The 22,397-nt window shown below is 41.7% G+C and overlaps 1 protein-coding gene across 5 annotated transcripts in view; it reads left to right on the forward strand.

Moving 5' to 3' along the window:
• rnf13 (ring finger protein 13) overlaps positions 1–22,129 on the forward strand; it is a 163,956-nt gene extending 141,827 nt beyond the window's left edge. For 4 of the 5 annotated variants that reach the window (XM_069897421.1, XM_069897422.1, XM_069897423.1 and 1 more), the window contains 2 exons: positions 15,779–15,859; positions 21,655–22,129. In XM_069897421.1, the coding sequence (XP_069753522.1) occupies positions 15,779–15,859; positions 21,655–22,043 (470 nt within the window). In that variant the 3' untranslated portion in view covers positions 22,044–22,129. Of the gene's footprint in view, positions 1–15,778; positions 15,860–17,074; positions 17,133–21,654 lie in introns of all 5 variants that reach the window. The other variant, XM_069897424.1, reaches the window with a different exon arrangement.
• Positions 22,130–22,397: the final 268 nt, after the last annotated feature.

Here is a 22,397-nt window from a genome sequence, read left to right on the forward strand (position 1 = left end):
GAGGTGAGACGTTTCTTGGGGATGGTGACTGTGTCAGCAAAAATGAGTGGATCTGGTCGTACGAGCAAGAACTGTGCTTCCAGGCACTCAAATTCCTAACAGAAGAGTCTATACTAAAATTTTATGATCCAGATAGGTGCACCAGGATCTCAGATGATGCATGGTGATGTGGCCTTGGAGCAGTACTACTGCAGCAGGATGAGGGCACATGGCAACCTGTAGCCTCTGCATCAAGGGCTTCAACAAGTGCAGAAGCCAACCATGCACAGATAGAGAAAGAGTTTCTTGCCAGTACTTGCAAAACGTTCCAGCAATACCTTTATGGACAAGCTCTTGAAGTGGAGACAGATCATAAACTACTGGTCTCAATTATGTGCAAACCACTGAATGACGGTCCCATGAGAGTACAGCGAATGTTGATCAGGTTGCAGAAATATGATGTGAAAATGACCTACACACTAGGAAAATACATGTTTGCAGTTGAAACAATGAAAGACCTCAAAGGTACAATACAGAAAGGATGGCCAGTATCTAAGAATGACTGTCCAATGGGTATGTGGGATTATTGGGCACGCAGAGATGAACTGTCAGTTGTGAAAGATGTGGTTTGTGTTTCCAGTGGTTTGTGTTTCCAGTGGTTTGTGTTTCCAGTGGTTTGTGTTTCCAGTGGTTTGTGTTTCCAGTGGTTTGTGTTTGTGATGTGGTTTGTGTTTCCAGTGGTTTGTGTTTGTGATGTGGTTTGTGTTTCCAGTGGTTTGTGTTTCCAGTGTCGCTACGCAAGGAAATGCTCCAGAAATGCAAACGTAGAGGTTGACAGGTGGAGATCTGGCCAAGAATGAACCAAGACATAAGCCAGATCACTGCTTCGTGTGAAATATACCTTACCTATAGAACCAAACAGCAAGCAAAACCACTTACACTATACCCTGTACCAGACAGTACTTTGAATTTGGAGTAGATTTGTTTGACTGTAATGGGAAGAGTCATATAGTAATAAGACTATTTTTCCAATTACCCAGAGATAGTAAAACTGCGATCAACATCCAGCAAAGCAGTTATCACTTTTATGACATAAGTTCACAATTATTGAGCAGTGACTTTGAGTCTTTTGGCAGTACTTGGGGGTTGCGACATCAAACTTCAAGCCCACATCACCCAAAGTCTAATGGCCTAGCAGAGAGCTCTGCCAAGGTGATGAAGAGCCTCATGAAGAAAGCACACAGTGCATCAAAGGTTGATGATTAACAGAAGTGCACCACTACAGAATGGCCTTTCTCCTGCCCAAATGCTTTTAGGTCGACGTCCCACCTCTTCCCCCACCCACTGCCCAACTATATCTCTTCCTCCCTCATGGCTGTTATTTCAATCTTAGTGTCTGTATAATCGATTATTGAAACTTCAATATTTCTGCTTCCTCTCATTTTCCCTTTAAAGCTTTATTCTCCAATTCCTCCTCATGGTGCCCTCTGATTGTTCATTGATTTATTTTTGTTTGTGCCATTCTTCAACTATTTGTGGTTCTTTTCCAGTATGAATCAGGTCCTTTTACATCTTTTTTAAAAAAAAACTCATTTGACTCCACATGTCAATATTTCATCTGCCTTATCTCAGCTCTCCCGTCCCTCTGAGTATTGGACTCCATCTTTTGCACTCAATTTTTAATTATAATTCTTCTGGAATCCATTTTGAGCCAACTTTATTTTATTTTTGAAATTTTTTTGAGTTGAGCTATGCTATAGCTAGCAATGGGAAAGAGTCTAAAGAAATGTACAATGTCAGGCTGTGTACTGTGTGGTGTTTGCTGGAAATTGCAAGGGTTGTGAAGCTTTGAAAGGATTCCCTCAGGAATTAATGCTATTTTATAAATTTGTATTACACCAAACAATTTCAGAACTTTTAAAAAGTGGTTCTTTTCACAAAGTTTAATGTACAGTATTTGAGTTTTATGTGGAAATTGCATTCACTTTAAGGGAGTGAAGGTTATTGTCAGTAGAAACCTTTTGCTTCTAACAGCATGGTGAAAAGAGAGTAAAGGAAAAATGACTGCGTCATTAGTACTGCATATAAAGTAACAGATATGATTCTTCCTAATAGGGTAATGTGCAAGCTCAAATAAATTAGGACAGAATAATAGCCAGAGATTAAGAATAAACATTTGACTTTCGTTGGAAAGATTTGTCAATATGTTGACTTTTCATTGGGTTGATTTGAAACAATAAAGAAATGTTTCAAAACCATTTTGAGAGCTGCATGCATTAGATTCCCGAGGGCAAAGGTTTAACTGATACACTTTGCCAAGCTCTTTGCTCATTCCCGGAAGCTGTAAACATGTGAGCATTTCATAAATAAGTCTGCTCTGAGGGTGAACTCTTTCCAAGAGGAAATTGACATAATAGTAGGGTTAAATGCAGAGTACCCAACAGGATGTGAGCAGTTTCACATTGTCAGTTTGGACAGATTTCTTCCAGATTGAAATGTCAATCCTGTGCAAGTAGATTCAGCCCTTGTTCACTTTGAAGAATTGTAGCCTTGTTATGGGTGAAATGTAAAACAGATTCCATTAGTACACCTCCTGGTAATTTGCTCAGTTGGTCTCTTCAGCTGTTCTCTCATTTCTTCAAAATGTCAAGACAGCATTCCTTTGGTTATCTCTGATTGAAGTGATCAAAGAGTAAGAAACTTAACACAGGGAAGAAACTCGTCGAATGAAGAAACATTATTTTCTGTTTTGTGGTGAGATTCGTTGTAATTTTCTCATTTTAGTATCCCTTAAAAACAATTACCTCACTGGGATTGGTTGAGTCTCGTGAGGAATGTAGAATGTGTAGGAGAGAACTTCAAAGAAGTTTGAAGAGAAAAAAAGGGCCGTGAAATGCCCCTGTGAAGTAATAATGAAGAGAAATCTCAAGATATTGTAAAGGGGTAAGAGCGTGCTAGGGAAAGAATGAGTCCCCATGGGAACCAAATAGGTAAACTGTGTGTGGATCTAGGTGATGTGGGAATGTTCTAAATGAATATTTGTATTCACCAAGGAGAAGGCAATGAAAGCTTTTGAGTTCAGGGGTCTGTGCATAAATAATCTGGAGCAGGTCAGTTTTAAGGAAGATTAAGCTTTAGATGTCATGAGATTGACAAAATTTTGGAATTGATCGCTTTGTAGCCAAGTTTGCAGATGAACAAAGATAGGTGGATGAGTGAGTTGGGCTGAGGAAATAGGGACTTTGCAGAGGGACTTGGATGGGTTGGGAGAATGGGCAAGTAAGTGGCAGACTGAATACAGGGTAGGGAAGTATAGAGTCATGCACTTTGGTAGAAGGAATAAAGGTATGACAATCTTATAAATAGGGAGGGAATCCAGAAAATGGAGGTCCGAAGGGACTTGGGAGTCCCAGTGCAGCATTCTCTGAAGACTGACTTGCAAGTTGAGTCAGTAGTAGGGAAGGTCAATGCAACATTAGTGTTTATTTCCAGGGGAATAGAATATAAATGTAAAGATGTAAGGTGTTGGTCAGATCACATTTAGAGTATTGTGAACAGTTTTGGGGCCCATATTTAAATAAAGATGTGCTGGCAATGGAGAGGGTCCAGAGGAGGTTCATGAAACTGATCCTGGGGATGGGAGGGTTAACATATGAAGAGTGTTTGGTGGCTCTGAGCCTGGACTCACCAGAGTTTAGAATGAGGAGGGATCTCATTGAAACATATTAAATGGGCAATAGTGGGAGATTCCAAGAATAAATAAAGAGAAAAAGTACAGGGAAGTGAATCTTGCATCTGTGGTAGGGAAATTATCAAGAAAATCATAAAGGGAAAGGATTTATGCACATTTGGAGAGGCAGGGATAGAGAGGATAACTGTGTCGGGGAAACCCTGCCCTAGTCATTTGATTGAGTTTACAAGCAGGTAACTAAGTGGCAGAAAACATTGCATGCATGGACTTGAGCAAGACATGTGACAAGCTCCTACATGGTAAAAAGTTCAGGCAGATAGGATCCTGGGTGAGCTGGCTCTTTGGATTGAAAGTTGGCCTGGTGATAGGAGGCAGAGGGTCAAAGTGGAAGGATACTTTTCAAATCTGAAGCCATTATCCAGACTAATGTCAGGAGATGTCAAGTAGTTAAAGAGGAGGGAAAAAGGTAGGGGAGAGTCCAGGAGGTGATCACATATTGGACAGGAGTAGGTAAAGAAGAGATGGAAATGGTAGTTCCAGTGTCCCTTCCTCTTTACCTCCTCCTATTCTCACTTTCTCCCTCTGTCCTTACCTTTTTAACCTTGATAATTGTGATGTCTCCCTTCCTTCTTAAAGGGTCCTGACCTGAAATGTTAACTGTCCTTTTCTACCCATGGATGGTACCTGAACCACTGAATCCCTCTGGCTTCTCTTAGATTGGTCAGAATCTGGAGTGTTTGAGTTTCTCTGGAAACTCAGGAATCTGTACCCCCATACTTTCCCCATCCCCGTGTGCTGCTTTGTTCCACAAACTCAAATGTGCAGTCAGCCTGATAACAGTTCCAGTGAAAGACATGTATTATTGTCTCTAAAAGGAATGGCATTAAGGGAGGAAAGTAATGCAGTTAGAACACAGCCCTTCCAAAATCTGTATTTTACCCATGTATCAGACACGTATTATTGTATTTGAGTTGTTTTCACATGGACGCTAACAATAGAAAGGTCAAGTTCCTTTCAAAGTGAAAGGAGATTTATTTTAGCAATCCATCTAGTTGAGCTTTGATCAATTTCCTAAAATATGTAGCTAGTTTTTTGAAAAATTCAAGAATAATTCTAAAACTTAATCCTTAACTACGAGGCAACCCCGCCCAAAAAAAAACATCAAGCTAATATTCAATTAATTGGTCTATATTCTGCATGCTTTAGAGCTCTTTCTTTTTCCAAGATTGAAAATAACATTCTTTTCATGTTAGAAAGCAGATTAATTAAAAACTGGAGTATAATTTGGCAAAGATCTACAAGGCGAATGAAATGCACAAGTAGTTTGGAAGTTTTTTAAAAAACTAAGTGGTCTTTCTTTGTCATCTATCACATCTCTCATTGCACGAACAGCTTCCAAATTGTTTGAGCTGACCTTTTTTCAGTTTCTTTTGTCAGACTTTTCTGCCAGTGCATTACATCATATATACTCGAACAGACAGGCAAAGGCAAACAGCACATTCGGCAGCTGTACTAAAGAGTCTGGAACAACAAGCATCTGAAGAAAGGCACAAAGATTAGTACGTACAGAGCCATTGTACTGACCACCTTCCTGCTTCAAGTAATGGGACACCTCCCGTCGTCACCTACAACTCCTTGAGCGCTTCCACCAACACTGCCTCTGCACCATCCTCAACATCCACCGGAGTTATGTAGAAAGATTTTAATTGCTGTAGTTATGGAAATTTGCAAGTGTAATGGTGTATGTTTAGAACAGCCATTCTCAAACTTTTTTTCTGTCATGGCCCCCTCAGGTCTCTGCTCAAAGTTCATGGGTCCCCTTCCCTGTGAAGCACTTAAGTTTTGGCTTCTTCTATACTTCTCTCCTACTAACTACACACAAAAAAATTAAAAATATATATGTATATATGTTGCATGAGGCGAAAAGAAAACAAATGTGCTGTGGCCCCCAGGGAGGGCCGTAGGGCTCCTGTTGAGAATGGCTGGTCTAGACACTGCTACAAAGCAGGAGGCATATCCAGTAGCTCAAGCAAAATATATGGTCTCTCTGGAACTTCCTTCCCACAGGTTATAGCTCTGAGATAACTTATCTGTTGAATTCTTCTCAGGATTTCAAGGTACCTGCATTGCCAAAGGCGCTAATGTCTAATTTTTCTTTTGCAAGCTAACCGTACATCCCCTATAGTTGGTGGATGTTGTAATGATGTGTGTGTCGAGCGGAAACCATCCCTCTGCCCATCAAGCCCCTTCCTACCATTTTACCAAAGTCTACAAATGCCACTTGGTCCCTAGTTCTTTCATGCATTGATAAATCAAAAGCTTGTCTGAATGTTCTTAATCACCCTCTCCAACAGTGAATTCCATATTGCAGCCATCCTAGGGGTAAATAGCCTTCTTCCTTGGCTCTCTCTCTCACCCTTCTATCCATTACCTCAGCCTATACTCTCCAATTTTTGATACTTTGTCATAAGGAAAGGTATCTCATCACCTACTCTATCTACATTCCTAAATTTTATATACCTGATTCAGGTCTCTCCCTTTCCATGGAAAACCCAGCCTGTCCAATCTCTCCTTGTGACTCAAATGCCCCATCCCGGACAAGATCATGAATCTTCTCTGCATATTGCCCAGAGTCTCATGTCCTCCTCATGTGTGGTGACCATAACTTTACCCAGTTCTTCAACAGTGGCCTTTGCAGTGTTTTATAAAGTTTTGCCCTCACCTCCCTCCACTTGTAGCTCAGTGGTTAGGGCACTGGTTTTGTAAACCAGGAGTCACGAGTTTGTTCCTTGCTGGGGCCTCATTTCTGTGAGGGGAGCTGGACAAGGTGGTGACACTGTCTTCCTTCCAGTAGACAAAGTTAAAGAATTTCATGTATGTTACATTCTAAATGTAGTATTACAGGACACTAATGGAACCTTTACCTTTAATCACATGACTGCCACATACATCAGGGTCATAGTGTTCCTCAATTACACATTGATTAGGTATGACTTAGCCCTCATTAGTTTCCCAAAATCCATCGCCTCATCCTTATCAGGATTAAATTCCATCTGTGTTGCCCTGCCTGTCTTATCAGTATCATGAATGCATATGTAATGGTCAGAAATTCGAGCAAATATTATACACCCTCTTTAAGTAAATTTTCTTGCAACGTCAACAGCTAGAAACCTCCCACTGTGATTGCATGAACTAACACTTTGGTTCTGTAAATTGAATCGTGGTAGTAATCCAGTAACTGATAATCTTCCCAACTAGAATTCAAAAGAGAATCACAGTAGGTAAAATTTAAATGGCTTGAAGAAGTTGTTTTTAAATACTGAATATCTGTTTACACATGCCTCCAGCTCCTTCTGATTTGTTAACCCCAGCGTTTTTCCATTTCTAGAGTGAGACGTGACCTCACAACACTGTATAGGATGAAATGATCTTCCTTTACCTTCAGGAGACGGCCTGCTGGCTGTGTCTCTGAAGCCGGAGGGTTTTATAGGTGAAAATCTTTGGCTCCTTACTTTTTGAGGCAGAAGATTGTGGGTTCATTCTCTACTTTAGAGATTGGCATAGCCAAATAAAGAAGTGCTGTAGTGTCAAAGGAGACATCTCTGGCATGGTCTGATCTGTCCTTTCCAATGGATGGAAAATATAATGTGACTGATAAGAGCAGTGGAGATACACAAGTCAGCAAACGCTACCAATTTGTAATTGGTAATTGATTCAATTGGCTTCATGTAAATTTGTTGTTCACTCTTTTCCATCGAAGACAGCACTAACAAGCAGCACAGCTGAGCCAAGACCTGCTTTCTAAAATTCTGTGCACTTTCAGTCTTTAGTCATGAAACAGTTACTTTCCCCATTCCTCGTCTCAATTTCTAAGAAGTCACAATTTTATTTTGGATTTATTTTTGGTCAGGATCTCTTCTATGAATCTGTTACAAAGTGACAGGAAAAAGAATCAAACCTTAATAGCTTCACTGTCACACCTTCTCAAAATAGCATTCAGCTACATTCATCATTTAGGTCCCTTGCCATTCGGCGTAGAGGATCATATCTCCATCGATCACAATCTCTGTCCCTTCGAATTGTAGTTGTTGCCTCCCCCGTTCTCCTTCAGTGAAGGCTCCTTCTTTGACTTGAGACCGTTAATTGACGTTGAGTTCATGATTATACAAGGGGAAAAATATTGAAGTGGTTTCCTGTTGCTTCCTTCAGTTGCAGTGTCCATACTGGACGGGTAACTCTGGCCATTGATCAGCAAATTCATCTGCCCAGCGTTTTTCGTTTCCCAACCATAAATTTCAATTTGCAGAACCTGCTTGTAAAAACCATTGACCATCTGCAATCCATGGCTTCACGTGACCCTGATTGGGAGGCTAAACAGGTCCTCCACCTTGCACAAGCGTGACCTGTAGGCTATTGGAAGGAAAGAGTGCCTTCCACTTTTGTTAACATATAATGCAATGTACCTTTTCAGTTTTAGCTTGATTTCAATTTATTGACTTTCTTGTGATTATATGGAATTGAAAATTTGAGTACTAGCCTTTCAAATAAGAGTGCTCCCTATGAAACCTTTCGTAAGCTGAAATGATGTAAAGCAAAGACCCATTCATTACTATTGAAGGCTATTTTCGTAAAAGCGAAAATCCATTCATATTTCTTTCAAATAGCGAACGCTAGTTTCTAAATAAAAGTGAATTTTCGTAAAAGTGAGTATTCTAAAAGCGGGGTATATCTGTACCCAAATTTCCATGCAACCAAAGGAGGTGCATCACCTTTAAACTTTATCACTTCCCTCCATCAGGACAATTCCCCTTCATTACCTCTGATTTAGACTGTAAAATATGGTGTTCACAATGTGATCCTTTCTGAAATATTACTTGGATGAATACCACTGATCTCCAGAGATCACTCAGCAGGGATGAGCCTGAACTTCCAGTGTCCTACCACCTCCTCCCACTCTGACTTCTCTGGATACACTGTCCAATATTTAGCTTGAGGATGAGCAGCTCGTCTTCCATTTGCAGCCTTCGGGCCTCGATACTGAATTCCAGTTTCAGATAACCAGCTGCCATTCCTGTCACAGGACTGGCTGATTCTGATGCAAGGTCATTCACCTTGAAGGTCCATTTCATCCACCACCCCCACCCAATCCACAAATGTTGCTTGGGTATGCCAGATATTTCCAAGATTTTCTTTTGAATTTCCACCAACTGCTCTGCTTTCCATCATGGTCATTGTTTCTCTTCTATTAATCTAGGTACCAAAAGCAATATCTTCACCTGGATGATTGATCACATTCCCTGTTTTCTCCAACTCTCTCCAACAAATAACATGCTTGATCTTTTCCCTTTTCCTGTTCTGAAACATTAGCCGCTTTCAGGTGGCCAGAATACCCCATCGTAAAGCCACCTAAAATACCAAAATGCAGCTGTTGGGAGGCCACCTGAAAGCGGAGAACCCTGACCCATGGAGTCCTTACCCAACCCTCCTTGGATAGGTGTATTCTCTGCTTCTGAGCGCTCCTCCTAGGCACCTGAAAGCAGGCAGGACTGCAGCCACAGTGGACAGAAGCCGGCATTTGCTCCGTGGTGCCTCTCCCCGCTGCGGACCTTTCAGATGCCAGACCAGCGCCTTCAGTGCTGCCATCTGAATGTCGCTTCGCACACTCCCGCAGCCGGGTCCGGAGCTGCATTCTCCCAGCTCTTCCACCTGAGAGTGGCTATTGACTCTTCTTCTCCCTCCTCAGATGTTGTCTGGTCTGATGTTCAAATATTCTGCTTTTTGTGAAGGAAATATCTGTACTGAGTTCTACCCAGTAACCACAATTGGCCAAATCGGCAGGTGACATTTTCAGGTTTGATCTCTGAATTATATATTTGCCTACTATAGGTTAATAGGCAAACATATTAAATGCAAAACAGTCAAGACAATCTCAAATAATGTAGTTTTCCTTAATAAATTTATTAATGAATTATTTTGTCTTTAGACCTCTTGAAGACCACAATAGAACCCGCCTTGACCATCAATTAATCGTAAAATATTTCTGCAGCCATAAATGTTGAATCCAACCTGCATCCTAAGTTTTGGGATGGTCTTGAGAAGTGAACAGAATGATACGAATTTAACTCACCCTTTTTAATATTATGAACAAGAGGAGACACTTCCTTGTAATGTTACTACTTGGGATCATTGTCGGTGCCCAAGTCACAAGCCCAGTTAACCTTCAGCTTTGGTGCTTTTCATCTGACAGCTTTCCCAGAAGGAAGCTGTTGATTTGTTTTTCAGATGTTCATGGTCGACTGGCTAGTTTTACAATGTTCATTCCCCCTGTGTAATGCTCTCTGGTCCACATGCTTAAAGCCAGTGATACTGCTGTGGTAATTGAAGGCTAGAATTTTCAATTCAATTTATAGTTCAGCAGTCTTTTGTCAGAATGGTATTTATTCAAAGCTTGAAATTCTGCTTGTTCCAAAAGGGGCATGGGTCATCTTATCCAGGCACTGTTCTATCTCAATCTGGCTCTCAAACTCTCCAATTGAATCAAATCCAAGACCACCTAAACTCACTGGGATTTGTGTGTCACTAATTTGGTCACTTCAGTTAGAAAATGTTATCATACTACAGTGTAGACATGCCAAGATCAATTCATACTGCCTGTTCTTGCTTTATACCATGACTTTTCACATTCAGAAGGAGTCTCTTGACTCGTAGAATCATGCAGGATGGAAATGAGGTCAGTTGGCCCAACTAATCTGTACTGACTAGTGGCCGCCCATCACTCTATGCTGAAGAAATTTAAGGGCTTATTAACACTTCATCAATTTTTGCACCAACTATGCTTCAACCACTCTCTCAGGCAGTGCATTCCACGTCTTTGTCGCTTTCTGAATGAAGTCCCCCTTTCTAAATCTCCCCTCCCTTACTCTCAACTTGTATTCTCCAGCACAATTGTTGCAGTGTTAGGTTCCAATCGTTTTTATATAAACCTCAGGTTTTTCTGTTGTACTTCATTTAACTGTCTTTTAATTTCCCTTACAATCTGAGTTGGCTCTGAAACTGCATACTAACTGCTTTCCCGTTGGGTCTTTAGTTCAGTTGCTACTTCCTGCATTTGTGTAATTGCTAAATCTTGGACTGCTATTCATTTTATTCCCAGTGGGCAATTTATCATGGAGGGAGTGGTACAAATCTCTCTGTTACTGCTTGTCAGCTAAACTGTTTCCCTATTCAAGCAAATGGTAGTTGGAAATCACACATCCATCAGTGATACTTTGAAAATTACCTATTCTGGTAAAGTTGAGAATCGTTGCATTTTCATGCATTTTTGAATGTAATTATTTAAGTTGTTGGAATTATAAAGGTGCCAAAGGTGACTAGATCATTAAGTTGTCATGCAAAATGGAATGAGAAGTTGTTTTCAGCCAGAGGGTGATGAATCTGGATTTTGTTGCTGCGGAGCCAAAATTGGTGGGAATATTTAAAGCAGACGTTGTTAGGTTCTTGATTAGTAAGGATGTCAAGGATTACAGGGAGAAGGCAGGAGAATGAGGTTGAAAGGAAAAATAGATCAGCCATGATTTGAATAGGGGATCGGGCTCGATGGTCCGAGTGTCATGAGTAGTTTATCTGCAGTTTTTCTATCCTTTTCATGGTCAGAGAGAATTTAATCTGTGCTTTAAATAATTTTATAAACCTATATGCTAGCAGGAGTATGGTCAGAGGCTGTTTCCCCTGTGGCCACAGGAGGTCCAACATCTCCTCCCTCACCACAGTCCAGGGGCCCAAACAGGTCTTTCAAGTGAGGCAACACTTGTGTATCCTCAGGATTGATTTACTGCATCCGGTGCTCCCTTTGTGGCTTTCTCTACATCAGAGAGACTAGCCGCAAGCTGGGAGATCACTTCACCGAGCACCTTCTCTCTGTCCAGTGACAGGACCCTCCCAGTGGCCAACCATTTCAGTTTGCATCCCACTCCCATACTCACATGTTTGCTATCCCACCAAGACCATCTGTAAATTGGAGGAACAGCACCTGATTTTCTGTCTGGGGACTCTCCAGGCAGATAGCATTAATATTGACTTTTACGGCTTCTGCTAACCTGCTCTCCTTTCCTAGATGAATCATACGCTTAAAGTTGTCATCTGACATACATAACATAGACTTCGCGTATTTAAACAGGAAAGACTGCAGACAGTTTAATACATAAAAGTGGTCAGGCAGCACCCATAGAAAGCAAAGATATAACTAATGTTTCGGGCCTGAGCAAAAAGAAGACAGGTGCCTGAATAAAAGGGCAGGGGGAGGTCATAGATGATTCGGGTTGGAGGGCAGAAGAGAAAAAAAGCTGAGAGGGAAAAGAGGGAGTAGCTCTCTGAATAGAGAGTGAAGGGGGTGGGGAACTGATTAAAAAAAAAGGAGGGAAGGGGAGGGGCATAATGAAATGTGAAGTCAATGTTAATGCCACATGGTTTAAGAGGTGCCCAGTCCGAATATTAGTTTTTATTCCACCAATTTGCCAGGTTGCCTTGGTTTGGCAATACTATGATAGGAGACGGTATGATGTGCCTGGTGGTGGAATCATTTAGTAAATGGTAGAAATTGCAGAAGATAATGTGTTGGATGTGGAGGCTGGTGGGGTGGTATGAATCCTTACCTTGTGTCCAGGGGCGGAGGGGGCAGGGCAGGGCAGATGTGTGGGAAATAGAGATGCGGGTAAGGAGTGAGTTGATGGCAGTAGAGGGAGGAGAAGCCTTTTTTTTTGAAGAAGAAAATCTCGGATGTTCTGGAATGGAATATCTCATCCTGGCAGCAGATGTGATGGAGATAGAGGAATTGATAGAAAGGAATGGAATCCTTACAGGGGACAAGGTGCGAAGGGGTGTAGTTAAGGTAACTGTGGGATATTGGTGGGGTTGTGGAAAATGTCGAGAGAGTTTGTCTCCTGAAATGGAGACAGAGAAAATGAGAGGGGAGAGTCTTGCCAGGGATGGACCGTGAGGTCAGTGTGAAAGTTATAAAGTGGATAAAGTTGATGAGCTTATCATGGGTGCATGAAACTGCGCCAATGTAGTTGTCAATGTAGCGGAGGAAGAATTGAGGAGCCTTGCCTGAGTGGGCTTGTAGCATGGTTTGCGTCACATAGCCAGCATAAAGGGAGACATAGCTGGGACCTATGCAGGTACCCATGGCTACCCCTTCAACTTGGATAAGGTGGGATGAGTCAAAGGAGATGCTATTGAGGTTGAGAACGAGTTCTGCCAGGCAAAAGAGGGTGGTGGTGGTGGAGGGAGGTTAGTTGGATCTGTTGAGGAAGAAACCAAGGGTTTTGAGACCTGCAGTATCGAAGATGGAGTTATAGAGAGATTGGACGCCTGTGGTGAATTTGAAATGGTCGACTTCAGGGAAGTGGAAGTTGTTAAAGTGATGGATGTGAAGTATTGTGGATGTGGGGAAGGACTGGATGGGGGAAACGGAGTCGAGATTAGATAATACCAATTCAGTGGGGCAGGAGCGTATGGAAACAATGGAACTACCGGGACAATTGGGTTTGTGGATCTTCAGTAGGAGGTAGATGGGAAACAATGAGGTTAGAGGCCGTAGGATGGAGATGTCGGGAAGTAATGAGGTCAGAGGGTGCATGAGACAGTGGCTTGATGTTTTTTGTTGGGTGAGTAAGATGTCGTCTGAGTTCAGCAAAGTAGGGATCAGTGCATTAGACTGCAACAGCACCATCTTGTCAGATGTTTTGATAGTGAAGTTGGGATTGGTGAGGAGGGCAGATGTTTCTGTAGAGGTGGAGTTGTGAAATTGAGATGGTTGCTGTCCATATAACCATATAACCACTTACAGCACAGAACAGGCCAGTTCGGCCCTACTAGTCCATGCCGTAGCAAATCCCCACCCTCCTAGTCCCACTGACCAGCACCCGGTCCATACCCCTCTAGTCCCCTCCTATCCATGTAACGATCCAGTCTTTCCTTAAATGTAACCAATGATCCCGCCTCGACCACGTCTGCCGGAAGCTCATTCCACATCCCCACCACCCTCTGCGTAAAGAAATTTCCCCTCATATTCCCCTTATAATTTTCCCCCTAGTTTGAATCTCCCCCTTTCTTAATTGAAAAAGCCTATCCACATTTACTCTGTCCCTTTTAAAATCTGTCTTGGAGGCAGTTAGAAATATAACAATCCAGAGTGGGCAGATGGCCAGGACATGGTGTCCAAGAAAAAGGCTTCAGGTGATGGAAAGGATCTTCATTAGGGAAATGATGAGTGCTGATGTTGGTAGTAATCCCCATGTCCCTTCAATGAATTCAAACTAGTGTAGTTAAACTGGTTCATTTTTTGATTTAAAATTATTATTGATGTGGGGGAGAAGAAAACATCCCAGCGCTTATATCGATGCAGCATGGACAAATAATCCAATTGGAAGAGCTGTCCTGCTAAAGCATCGTCCTGACCTGACACTATGGCCTGATTCAATAGCTTTGATTTTGACTGGTTTTACTTGACATTCATTCATGTGATGCAGAGTTCGTTGGTTGAGCAAACATTAACTAACCATCCCTAATTGTAAAAGATCTCGGAAATGTGATTGATGTTATGGTTCGTCACACTTGCATGCTGCTTCAGCAGATAAACTGAGATTAGAAAATTTGTGGAATGAAAACTCTACCAACATTGTCTACATCAGCCATTTTCAATCTTTTTTTCGGCTATGGCTCCCACACCACACGCCCGCCCCCTTCCCTGCGAAGCAGTCAAGTTTAGTTGGTTTCTTCTGTACTTATCTCCTACCTTCTAAATAAAATATAAAAAATGTTTCTTATGTGAGGTGAAAATAATGCTTTTACTTAGATGTGTTGTGGCACCTGGAATGGGGGATGAGGGGGTGCGTGGGGTCCCCGTTGAGAATGGCTGGTCCACGTTGATTCTGTGATGCTGGTGTTGCCACTTGTCACCTCACCTTGGAGCAAAATTCTTTGCATTTGATTCAGTGTTCCTGAAAGCTGTGTTTTTTCTTGCAATAGTTGTGCAACAGGCTGCCTGAGTGGAAGCAGGCATGATAGTGACTGTTTAACGGGCTTTTAAATGAACATGCAGGACGCAGAGGTAGGTCGTGTGCAAACTGCAGTTTAATTTGGGCGTCGTGTTCACTGCAGATATTGTGAGCCAAAAGAGCCAAGTTCCTGTGCTGAACTGTTTTGTGTTTCAGGTTCTCAGGTAAAGTATGATGTGTTAATTGGGTTATGTTGAGTGGATTCCATGCAGTTTCATATGACCGTAGAACAGTACCAAAGAATAATCTCTTCAGAAGCGGGACCAAAGGTCACCTGGAAATAATGGACTTAATTAAGTTGTTTCAGTATCTCCCCGTCTAATTTTTGCCTGAAGAATATCAATGGCAGAATTACAATGCATGCTCTTGTCAGCTGTTACTTTACTCTCGAGATGTGCATTTTCATTCACTGCCAAATATTAAAACCATTGCAACAAATAAATTTAAAATACCTTCGCAAAATATTGTGGATGGTCAGTTGAGAAACATTACAAATGATTAAATATTTATAGTTCCGGCAAGGCTGTAAGTGCGGCGTTCCCACTGCTCATGTGAGGCTTCAGTTGCAAACGTGCGAGGAACTCACATAACGACCAGTTTGTAACTCCGGCCTCATGGATTAAAAATTAACTTTGCACTGTCTGGCTCTTTTTGGAGAGCTCTAAGGAAATGCCAGAACAGTTAGCACAGCCCCCAGCGAGTCAGCTTCGATTCCAGCGTTGTCTGTAAGGAACTTGTATATTCTACCCATGTCTGTGTGGGTTTCCTCCGGGTGCTCTGGTTTTCTTCCCACCCTCTAAAATTGTACGGGGTATGTAGGTTAGGTTTATTGGACCTGTGGACTGAAAAGGCTTCATTATCATGATATATCTCAAAAAAAAACCTGCTGGACAAGTAGATTGAAGCTCCCTATTCGATAAATCTAGAGGAAGGTCTTGCATCTCTGTCGCCTTTTGGATCTTTTAGTGTAAAACTGGCACAAGACTTCACGTTGGGCAAGTGTGTGTGGTGATCTGAGTGGCTAAGTGCAACCCTTCCTTTGTTTCTGCAGGGGATGAATACGAAGTATGTGCAATTTGTCTGGATGAATATGAAGAAGGTGACAAGCTTCGCATCCTGCCCTGTTCACATGGTAAGCAAATGCTTCTTAATCTTGTAACAAGATTGTCAACATTATATTAACCTCTGCCTGCAAATTTTCCCATCCCTTCAGTGTGCATCCGAATGAACTGTTAAAATGACCATCGTGGTCTTTCTTGACTTAAATGTTTAATCTTCAACCATCCCAGGTTTTCAGAATGAACGTGACAGCGTTCCGATTTATGATCAATGCAAAGCATGTTAAACAGCTTTTCATCACCCAAGTTAGAATGACTTGCTTTTTCTCGTCAGCTGCCTTTGAGTTTTAACAATGGAATCTGAACACCAACAGCAATGAAGATTTTAATTAAAACAAGATCTAAATGCTTTGAGAAGGGCAGAAATTGCAGATTGAGTTGGTCAGGAGGTGGTGGCGATGCAGTTGAACTAATAATCAACCATTATTAGTGTACTACTGCAATTTGCTTATCAAGGTCCAGTTCTATCCTCTTGTGGCAAAGGCTACTTCTAAGCACAATGCTTTAAAACTCTGACAAATTGATAAAGTAGGCACATGCATTGAGGTTGAAAGGATTGAGAAGTAATGTTATTCAGATGTACAAGACTGGGAGAGGGATTGATGGGTGACTGGCAAAAGGCTGTTTCTGTGGATTAGAGAATCTGGAACCCAAAGGGTGTAGCCTTTGGATATGGGCCAACATCCAAGATGGAGATTAAAAAAAATTGCTTAAATCTCTGGACTTGTCCCATTTTATGAGAGGAAGCAGAAAAGGAAATTGTGGAGGTTCAGAGGTGCCAGAGAATTGGAGAAACTGTAATTTTGTGCTATTGCTTGTTTTAAAAAAGGAAGCTAAACAGAGTAATTACAGCTAAGTGGTTAAACTTCAGCAGTGGACAAATTATTGGCATTCATTCTCAGAGGGTAATGTAAGCTTTTGTTTAGGAAGGGGGTCTGATTAATGCAGAACCATCAGAAAGGTTTTGTTCAGGAGAGATCCTGTCTGACAAATTGATAATAATTGGGGTTGATGAGAGGAATGTGATTTTGGTGAGTTTACTTGGATTTTAGTGAGATTCTTGACAAGGTGCTAATATAACCAAGTGAAAAGGTGACTGGATCCAAAATTGGGTCAGTGGTAGGAAGCAAAAGGTCGTGGTTGGTGAGCTTAATTATGGAGATCTTCAAAGCTCAATATTGAATTCATTGCTTTATATAATAAGAAATGTTTCTTTCACTTAAATTTAGCAGATGCTAAAGTTTGCAGAATACTCAAAAACTGACAGTGACCATGAGGTGGAAAGAAGTAAGTACAAGTGATCTGATCAGCTCAGAAGAAAAATGGGAAATGCTGAAGCCTGTGCAGTGTATTTAGGGAGGTTCAGCAAACGATGGGAATAGACAATGGGAAGGTAGTAGTGTGGAGAGAGAGCGTCCTCAGGACATATCAATAAAGTTTTTTATTAGCTGAAGCATAGATAGAAGAGCAAGGAAGTTATACAATACTGTATAACTAGTTAGGCAATTTTTAATCCTGTGTACTGATCAAGACACCACAGAAATAGGTGTTTACACTGGAGGGGGTGCAGAACAGATTTCAGGATTATTCAGGCCTGGAACATTGAAAATAGTAGTAAAATCACACAGCAAATTCTGGAGGAACTCAGCCAGTCTTGCAGCATCGTAGAGGTAAAGGTATATTACAGACGTTTTGGGCCTGAGCCCTTCTTCAAGGTATAAGCAAAAAGCAGACAGGCATCGAAATAAAGACCGGGAGAGAAAGGGGAAAGAATGGGAGGGGAGGAGCTCAGACCAACAAACAAAAGGTGTTACTCGGGTATAAGAGGAGAGGTGAGAATTGATTTGGGCTCTGTGGAAGAGGACAAGGGAAAAGGGAGAGAAATAGTGCCAGAGGAAAGGAGTCAGGGGGACTTCTCTGCAGCTCTGGGAATGGATTGGATAAGAGTTGTTCACTTCGAAACAGAAGACTGAGAGGATGTTTAGCTCAGATGAATGTACAGTACAACTCCGATTATCCAAAATCAGATTCTCTGAAATTCTCATTTATCTGAAATTTTTTCAGAGCTGAACTGACCTGTCTGGAAAAAAATTTTTTTCCACTCGATATGAAATTAGAATGACGATTGGTCCTTGTTTCAGGTAACTCCCTCCCCTCTCTCGTTCAATTTCTTCTTTACCTTCCCCAATTGATTTTTCTCTTCAACTCTCCCTCTCAAACTGCATGCCACTGTCTCCCAGCCACAAGCAGATGGAAGAATCCCTTGTCCTGGAGTCATCAAGAAGAACAGCCTCATGGGCAGGAGCGGGACCTCGGGCTCCTGAGTATGAGCGGGATCTCGGGCTCATTGGTGTTCCCTCCCCTCCTATCCCCTTCTCTCCCTCCCTCGGCACAGTGGAGTTTCCCACGCCGACTCTGAACCCTCCCCTCGGCCTATTACTACTCGTGCACGCCGGACTCCGCAGTAGACCTAGGGAAGGAGTCGGGACTTGGGCTTCGAGACCTCTGGTGACCGGGGAGACAGGAGCCCGCCAACTCACTAGCGGTTGTTCCACCGGCGCGGGAAGCCTTCCCAGGTATTGGCAGCGACGTTTGCGGCCAGCATTTTTTTGGTGAGAATTAAACATTATTTCAATGCTTAAAAAGCCTTCCCTTGTTGTTGCTACTGGGCTGTTTTTAAAATATGTCCAGTTATACGAAAAAAAAGTTTATCCGACATAGGCGTGGACCTGACCATTTTGGATAATCAGAGCTGCACTGTAATTGAGGGACTGAGGAAGTATTAAAGGATGGACCCATTTCTCCTATCAAATGATTCAAAAACCAAGGATATAAATTGATTGAAAGGTCAGATGTTTTCACCCAGCAGGTGATAGGATCAGGAATTCACTGGCTGTAATGATGAATGATGGTGTCAGAATCCCCCCCCCCCCCCCCCCAATTACACTTGGTTGTGGTGAGTATGGACCCAGAACAGGTTTAAATAAGTGAATTAAAAAATGAGAAAAATGTTGACCCAGTGGGACACTATATGATTGATTGGTTTCGGACTGAAGAATTCAGATTTATTGTCAGAGTTCAAAGATGACATCACACAACCTTGAGATTCTTTTTTATGTGGACGAGACAAAATGACGGTGAACTGTACACAGCATATACATGTAAACAAATAAAGGGTGACAAATGTGAACAAACTGCAACACAGAGACTTTTCTAAAAAATCAACAGAGTGCACAAGTAAGAGTCCTTAAATGAGGCCCGGACTGAGTTTGTTGTTGAGGAGTCTGATGGTGGAAGGGAAGCAGCTGTTCCTGAACCTGGGGGTGCGAGTCTTGTGGCCCCTACACCTTCCTGAAGGTAGAGCGGGTGCTGGGTGGTGCGGATTCTTGATGACTGCTGCTGCTCTCTGATGACAGCGTTCCCTGTAGGTGTTCTTGATGGTGGGAGTTTTGCTTGTGATGTCCTGGGCTGTGTCCTCTACCTTTTGCAGGGCTTTACGCTCTGCAGTAGTGGTGTCCCCGTACCAGACCGTGATGCAGCTGGTCAGCACGTTTTCCACACCTCTGCAGAAATTTGCCAGGGTTTCTACAAAATTCCACAAACTCCTGAGAAAATAGAGGCATTAACGTGTTTTATTCACAATGCAATTAGTGTGTTGGGTCCTGGAAAGATCCTCCAAGATGGTGACTCGCAAGAACTTAAATTTACTCGCCACCTCCACGTCTGAACCACCAAAGTTCACTGGATTGGCGACAGGTTATTGTTCTTCCTTCAGATAAGTTTTCAGTCTCCCTCCTGACTCATCACCTTTCTTTATACAACCCATTACTGTGGTATCGTTGGTAATTTGTGGATGGGGTTGTTGTCGTACCGAGCCTTGTTATATTGGGTTAAAAAATCAAGGCTGTAGTTTGGAATCTTCAGTTTCAGCTATTCAGTAATGATCATGTAAGTGAAATGGGAACTGAAAATAACAATTGTTATTTTCAATTGTCAATTTCCTGATGGGCAGCTTTTCAACAGGAAACAAGCACATGCAATGTAAAACATAAAATCCCTGTGGTGACTTGTGCATTTTTATAAAGCTGCTAATTTCTCAGTGTTAATCAATTAAGATGTCCATTAATTCAACTTTCAGCTGTTTAGCCCAATGTGTCTTTTGTCAGTATTTATGTTCTGCATAAAGCTCCTGGACATGTTTCAGTCAAAAAAGATGAAGGATATTTATGTTCTTTAGCATTTGAATTTGGAAAAGTTGGTTGTGGCGCCTCTCGAGCTTTACTACCATTCATTGCGGTCCTGTCTTTTCCCCTTTAACCACAGCTCCCATAGAGTTCTGGAATAGTTATAAAATCTAGGTCTTGAATGCACTCTTTGAGTTCTGAGGTAAGTGGGGTTATGAGCTTGTGAGAAGAGAAATTTCCCCTCACCTGTCACAAGAAGGAAATTCTTTATTCTAAAATGATATCATCTAGATTTGTTTTCCCCATTAAGGAACTATCTCATCACTCTTCAAAATTTTAAATGCACAAGATGATCATCCTTTTTGAGAAAAACTCCAAGGAACAAAGGCCTAATTTGCTCAAAAGATGATTTTTCCTTCCAAGAATCAAACTGCTTCCAAAATAGTAGTATCCCAGCTTCAATCCAGATCACAGAAGCTGCCAGTGTTTCTTGTTCCCTTTGTGACTGCCAAGTTTCCTTCCACGTCCCAAACATGTGCTAGTTGGTGGATAAATTGGCCACTGTAAATTTCCCAAAATGTGTATGTGGATGGTAGAATCTGGGAGGAGTTGGTGGGAGTGTGGGGAGAATAAAAAATTAGTGCAAATGGGTTGTTGATTGGTCGACATAGATTCAGTACAACCAAAAGCTCATTTCTATGCATTCTCTCTAAAACACTAATTAATTTTCCAGATCCAGGCCCTAGATCTCTAATGTTAACTATTGTATTCCCCTTTCAACAGATGCTGGGCATTTCCTGCTTGATTTTGCCTTCCTATTTTCTTATTCTGTAAGATGCTCCCTTACAATCGCATTCTTATAGTATCTGAATATTTAAAATGGACACATTTTTCTTACCAAAGTGGCAACCTGGCATTTCTTAACATTATACTCCATCTAATCTTTGTCCACTCCCTTTACACATCTATTATCCCATTGCTTTCCCCTCCCACTTTTGTAATGCAAGTAAATTGGGCTGCAATACACAGTGCCTTCTTCTGAACCAGACCTTCTCAACCTTTTTTCAACTATGTTCCCCCAGGACTCTTATAGGCCCCCTTCTCTGTGAAGCAGTCAAGTTTTGGTTTCTTCCGTACTTTGTAACATAAAGTACAGGGCTTCTACTTAAATGTGCTGTGGCCACCCCACTGAGATTGGCTGCTCTAAAATGTTACGGCCACACAGGTCCCTGTGGAAAACCAATAATTTATAGCACACAAGCTTGAAAATCATCACCTCCTCCTGCAGTTGTTGTCATGAGCTCTTGTACATTAACTTTTTACTTAGCACTTCATTAAATTTTCTTTGGAAATTCAAATAACTATTGGTGGTTCTTTATCCATCCAGCTTGATGCATTCTATGATAAATTTGCCATGTTTACCCTTTTTCCACAGTAATACATTGAATCTACTGTATTCCAATCACTTGTCTAATGCTGGATTGCAATATTTTCCTTATGAGTGGCTGATATCTTACTGCTGTCCTCCTCCTTTCCAGAATCCCAAATAACATTGTATACAAATGTTATTATTTGATACAATTTAATGCAATAATTTGTCATTTCCTTCTTATTTGCTTTCCCAGCATATCACTGTAAATGTGTGGACCCATGGCTAACTAGAACAAAGAAAACCTGCCCTGTCTGCAAGCAAAAGGTAGTGGCCTCACAGGGAGAGTCTGATTCAGACACTGATGAAGTGGACAGTAGCCATGAAGAAAATGATGAAGCCTCTGAGAACACTCCTCTTCTGAGATCATCGCTTTCCTCCACCAGCGCTCATTCCTTTGGAACCATGACAGAATCCCAATCTCACCAAGAAGCATTGGAGTCCTCTGAATATGAATACGAGGATGGAGACAGCAGTGAAGCCGAGGATGGGGTTAATGAAGAAACAGTAGTTCACATGCAACAGGAAAACCGTGAAGCGAGCGCTCTAGCAAGAGGAAGCAGAGAACCGTTTCCAGTAGTTTGATTTAATTTGGATTTTTTTTTAAAAAACAAAATCTGCACTTCCTTTAAAAAACAGTGAATGTCAAAATTAAAAATTGGGGAAATTTTTCCATTTGCTTTTCCAGTTAATATTAAAATCTTTGGTGGCTTCCTGCTCACATGGGCTGCTAAAGTGATACAACGTTTCCCCGAATTATTGCCACCTGTTTTATCATTACTGCAGCAATCTTCATCTGGGTAGCTGGGCTGAACCAGCTACACACAGATCCTGCTCAGATTCATTTAGCAAAATGAAAACAACTTGAATACTGAGGTAGGTGACTGCAAACATGTTTAAATCATGTCATTTTCCTGTAAATTCTGCTTTCAACCCAAG

The sequence above is a fragment of the Narcine bancroftii genome, chromosome 9, assembly GCF_036971445.1.
Source record: "Narcine bancroftii isolate sNarBan1 chromosome 9, sNarBan1.hap1, whole genome shotgun sequence".
Classification (NCBI taxonomy): domain Eukaryota; kingdom Metazoa; phylum Chordata; class Chondrichthyes; order Torpediniformes; family Narcinidae; genus Narcine; species Narcine bancroftii.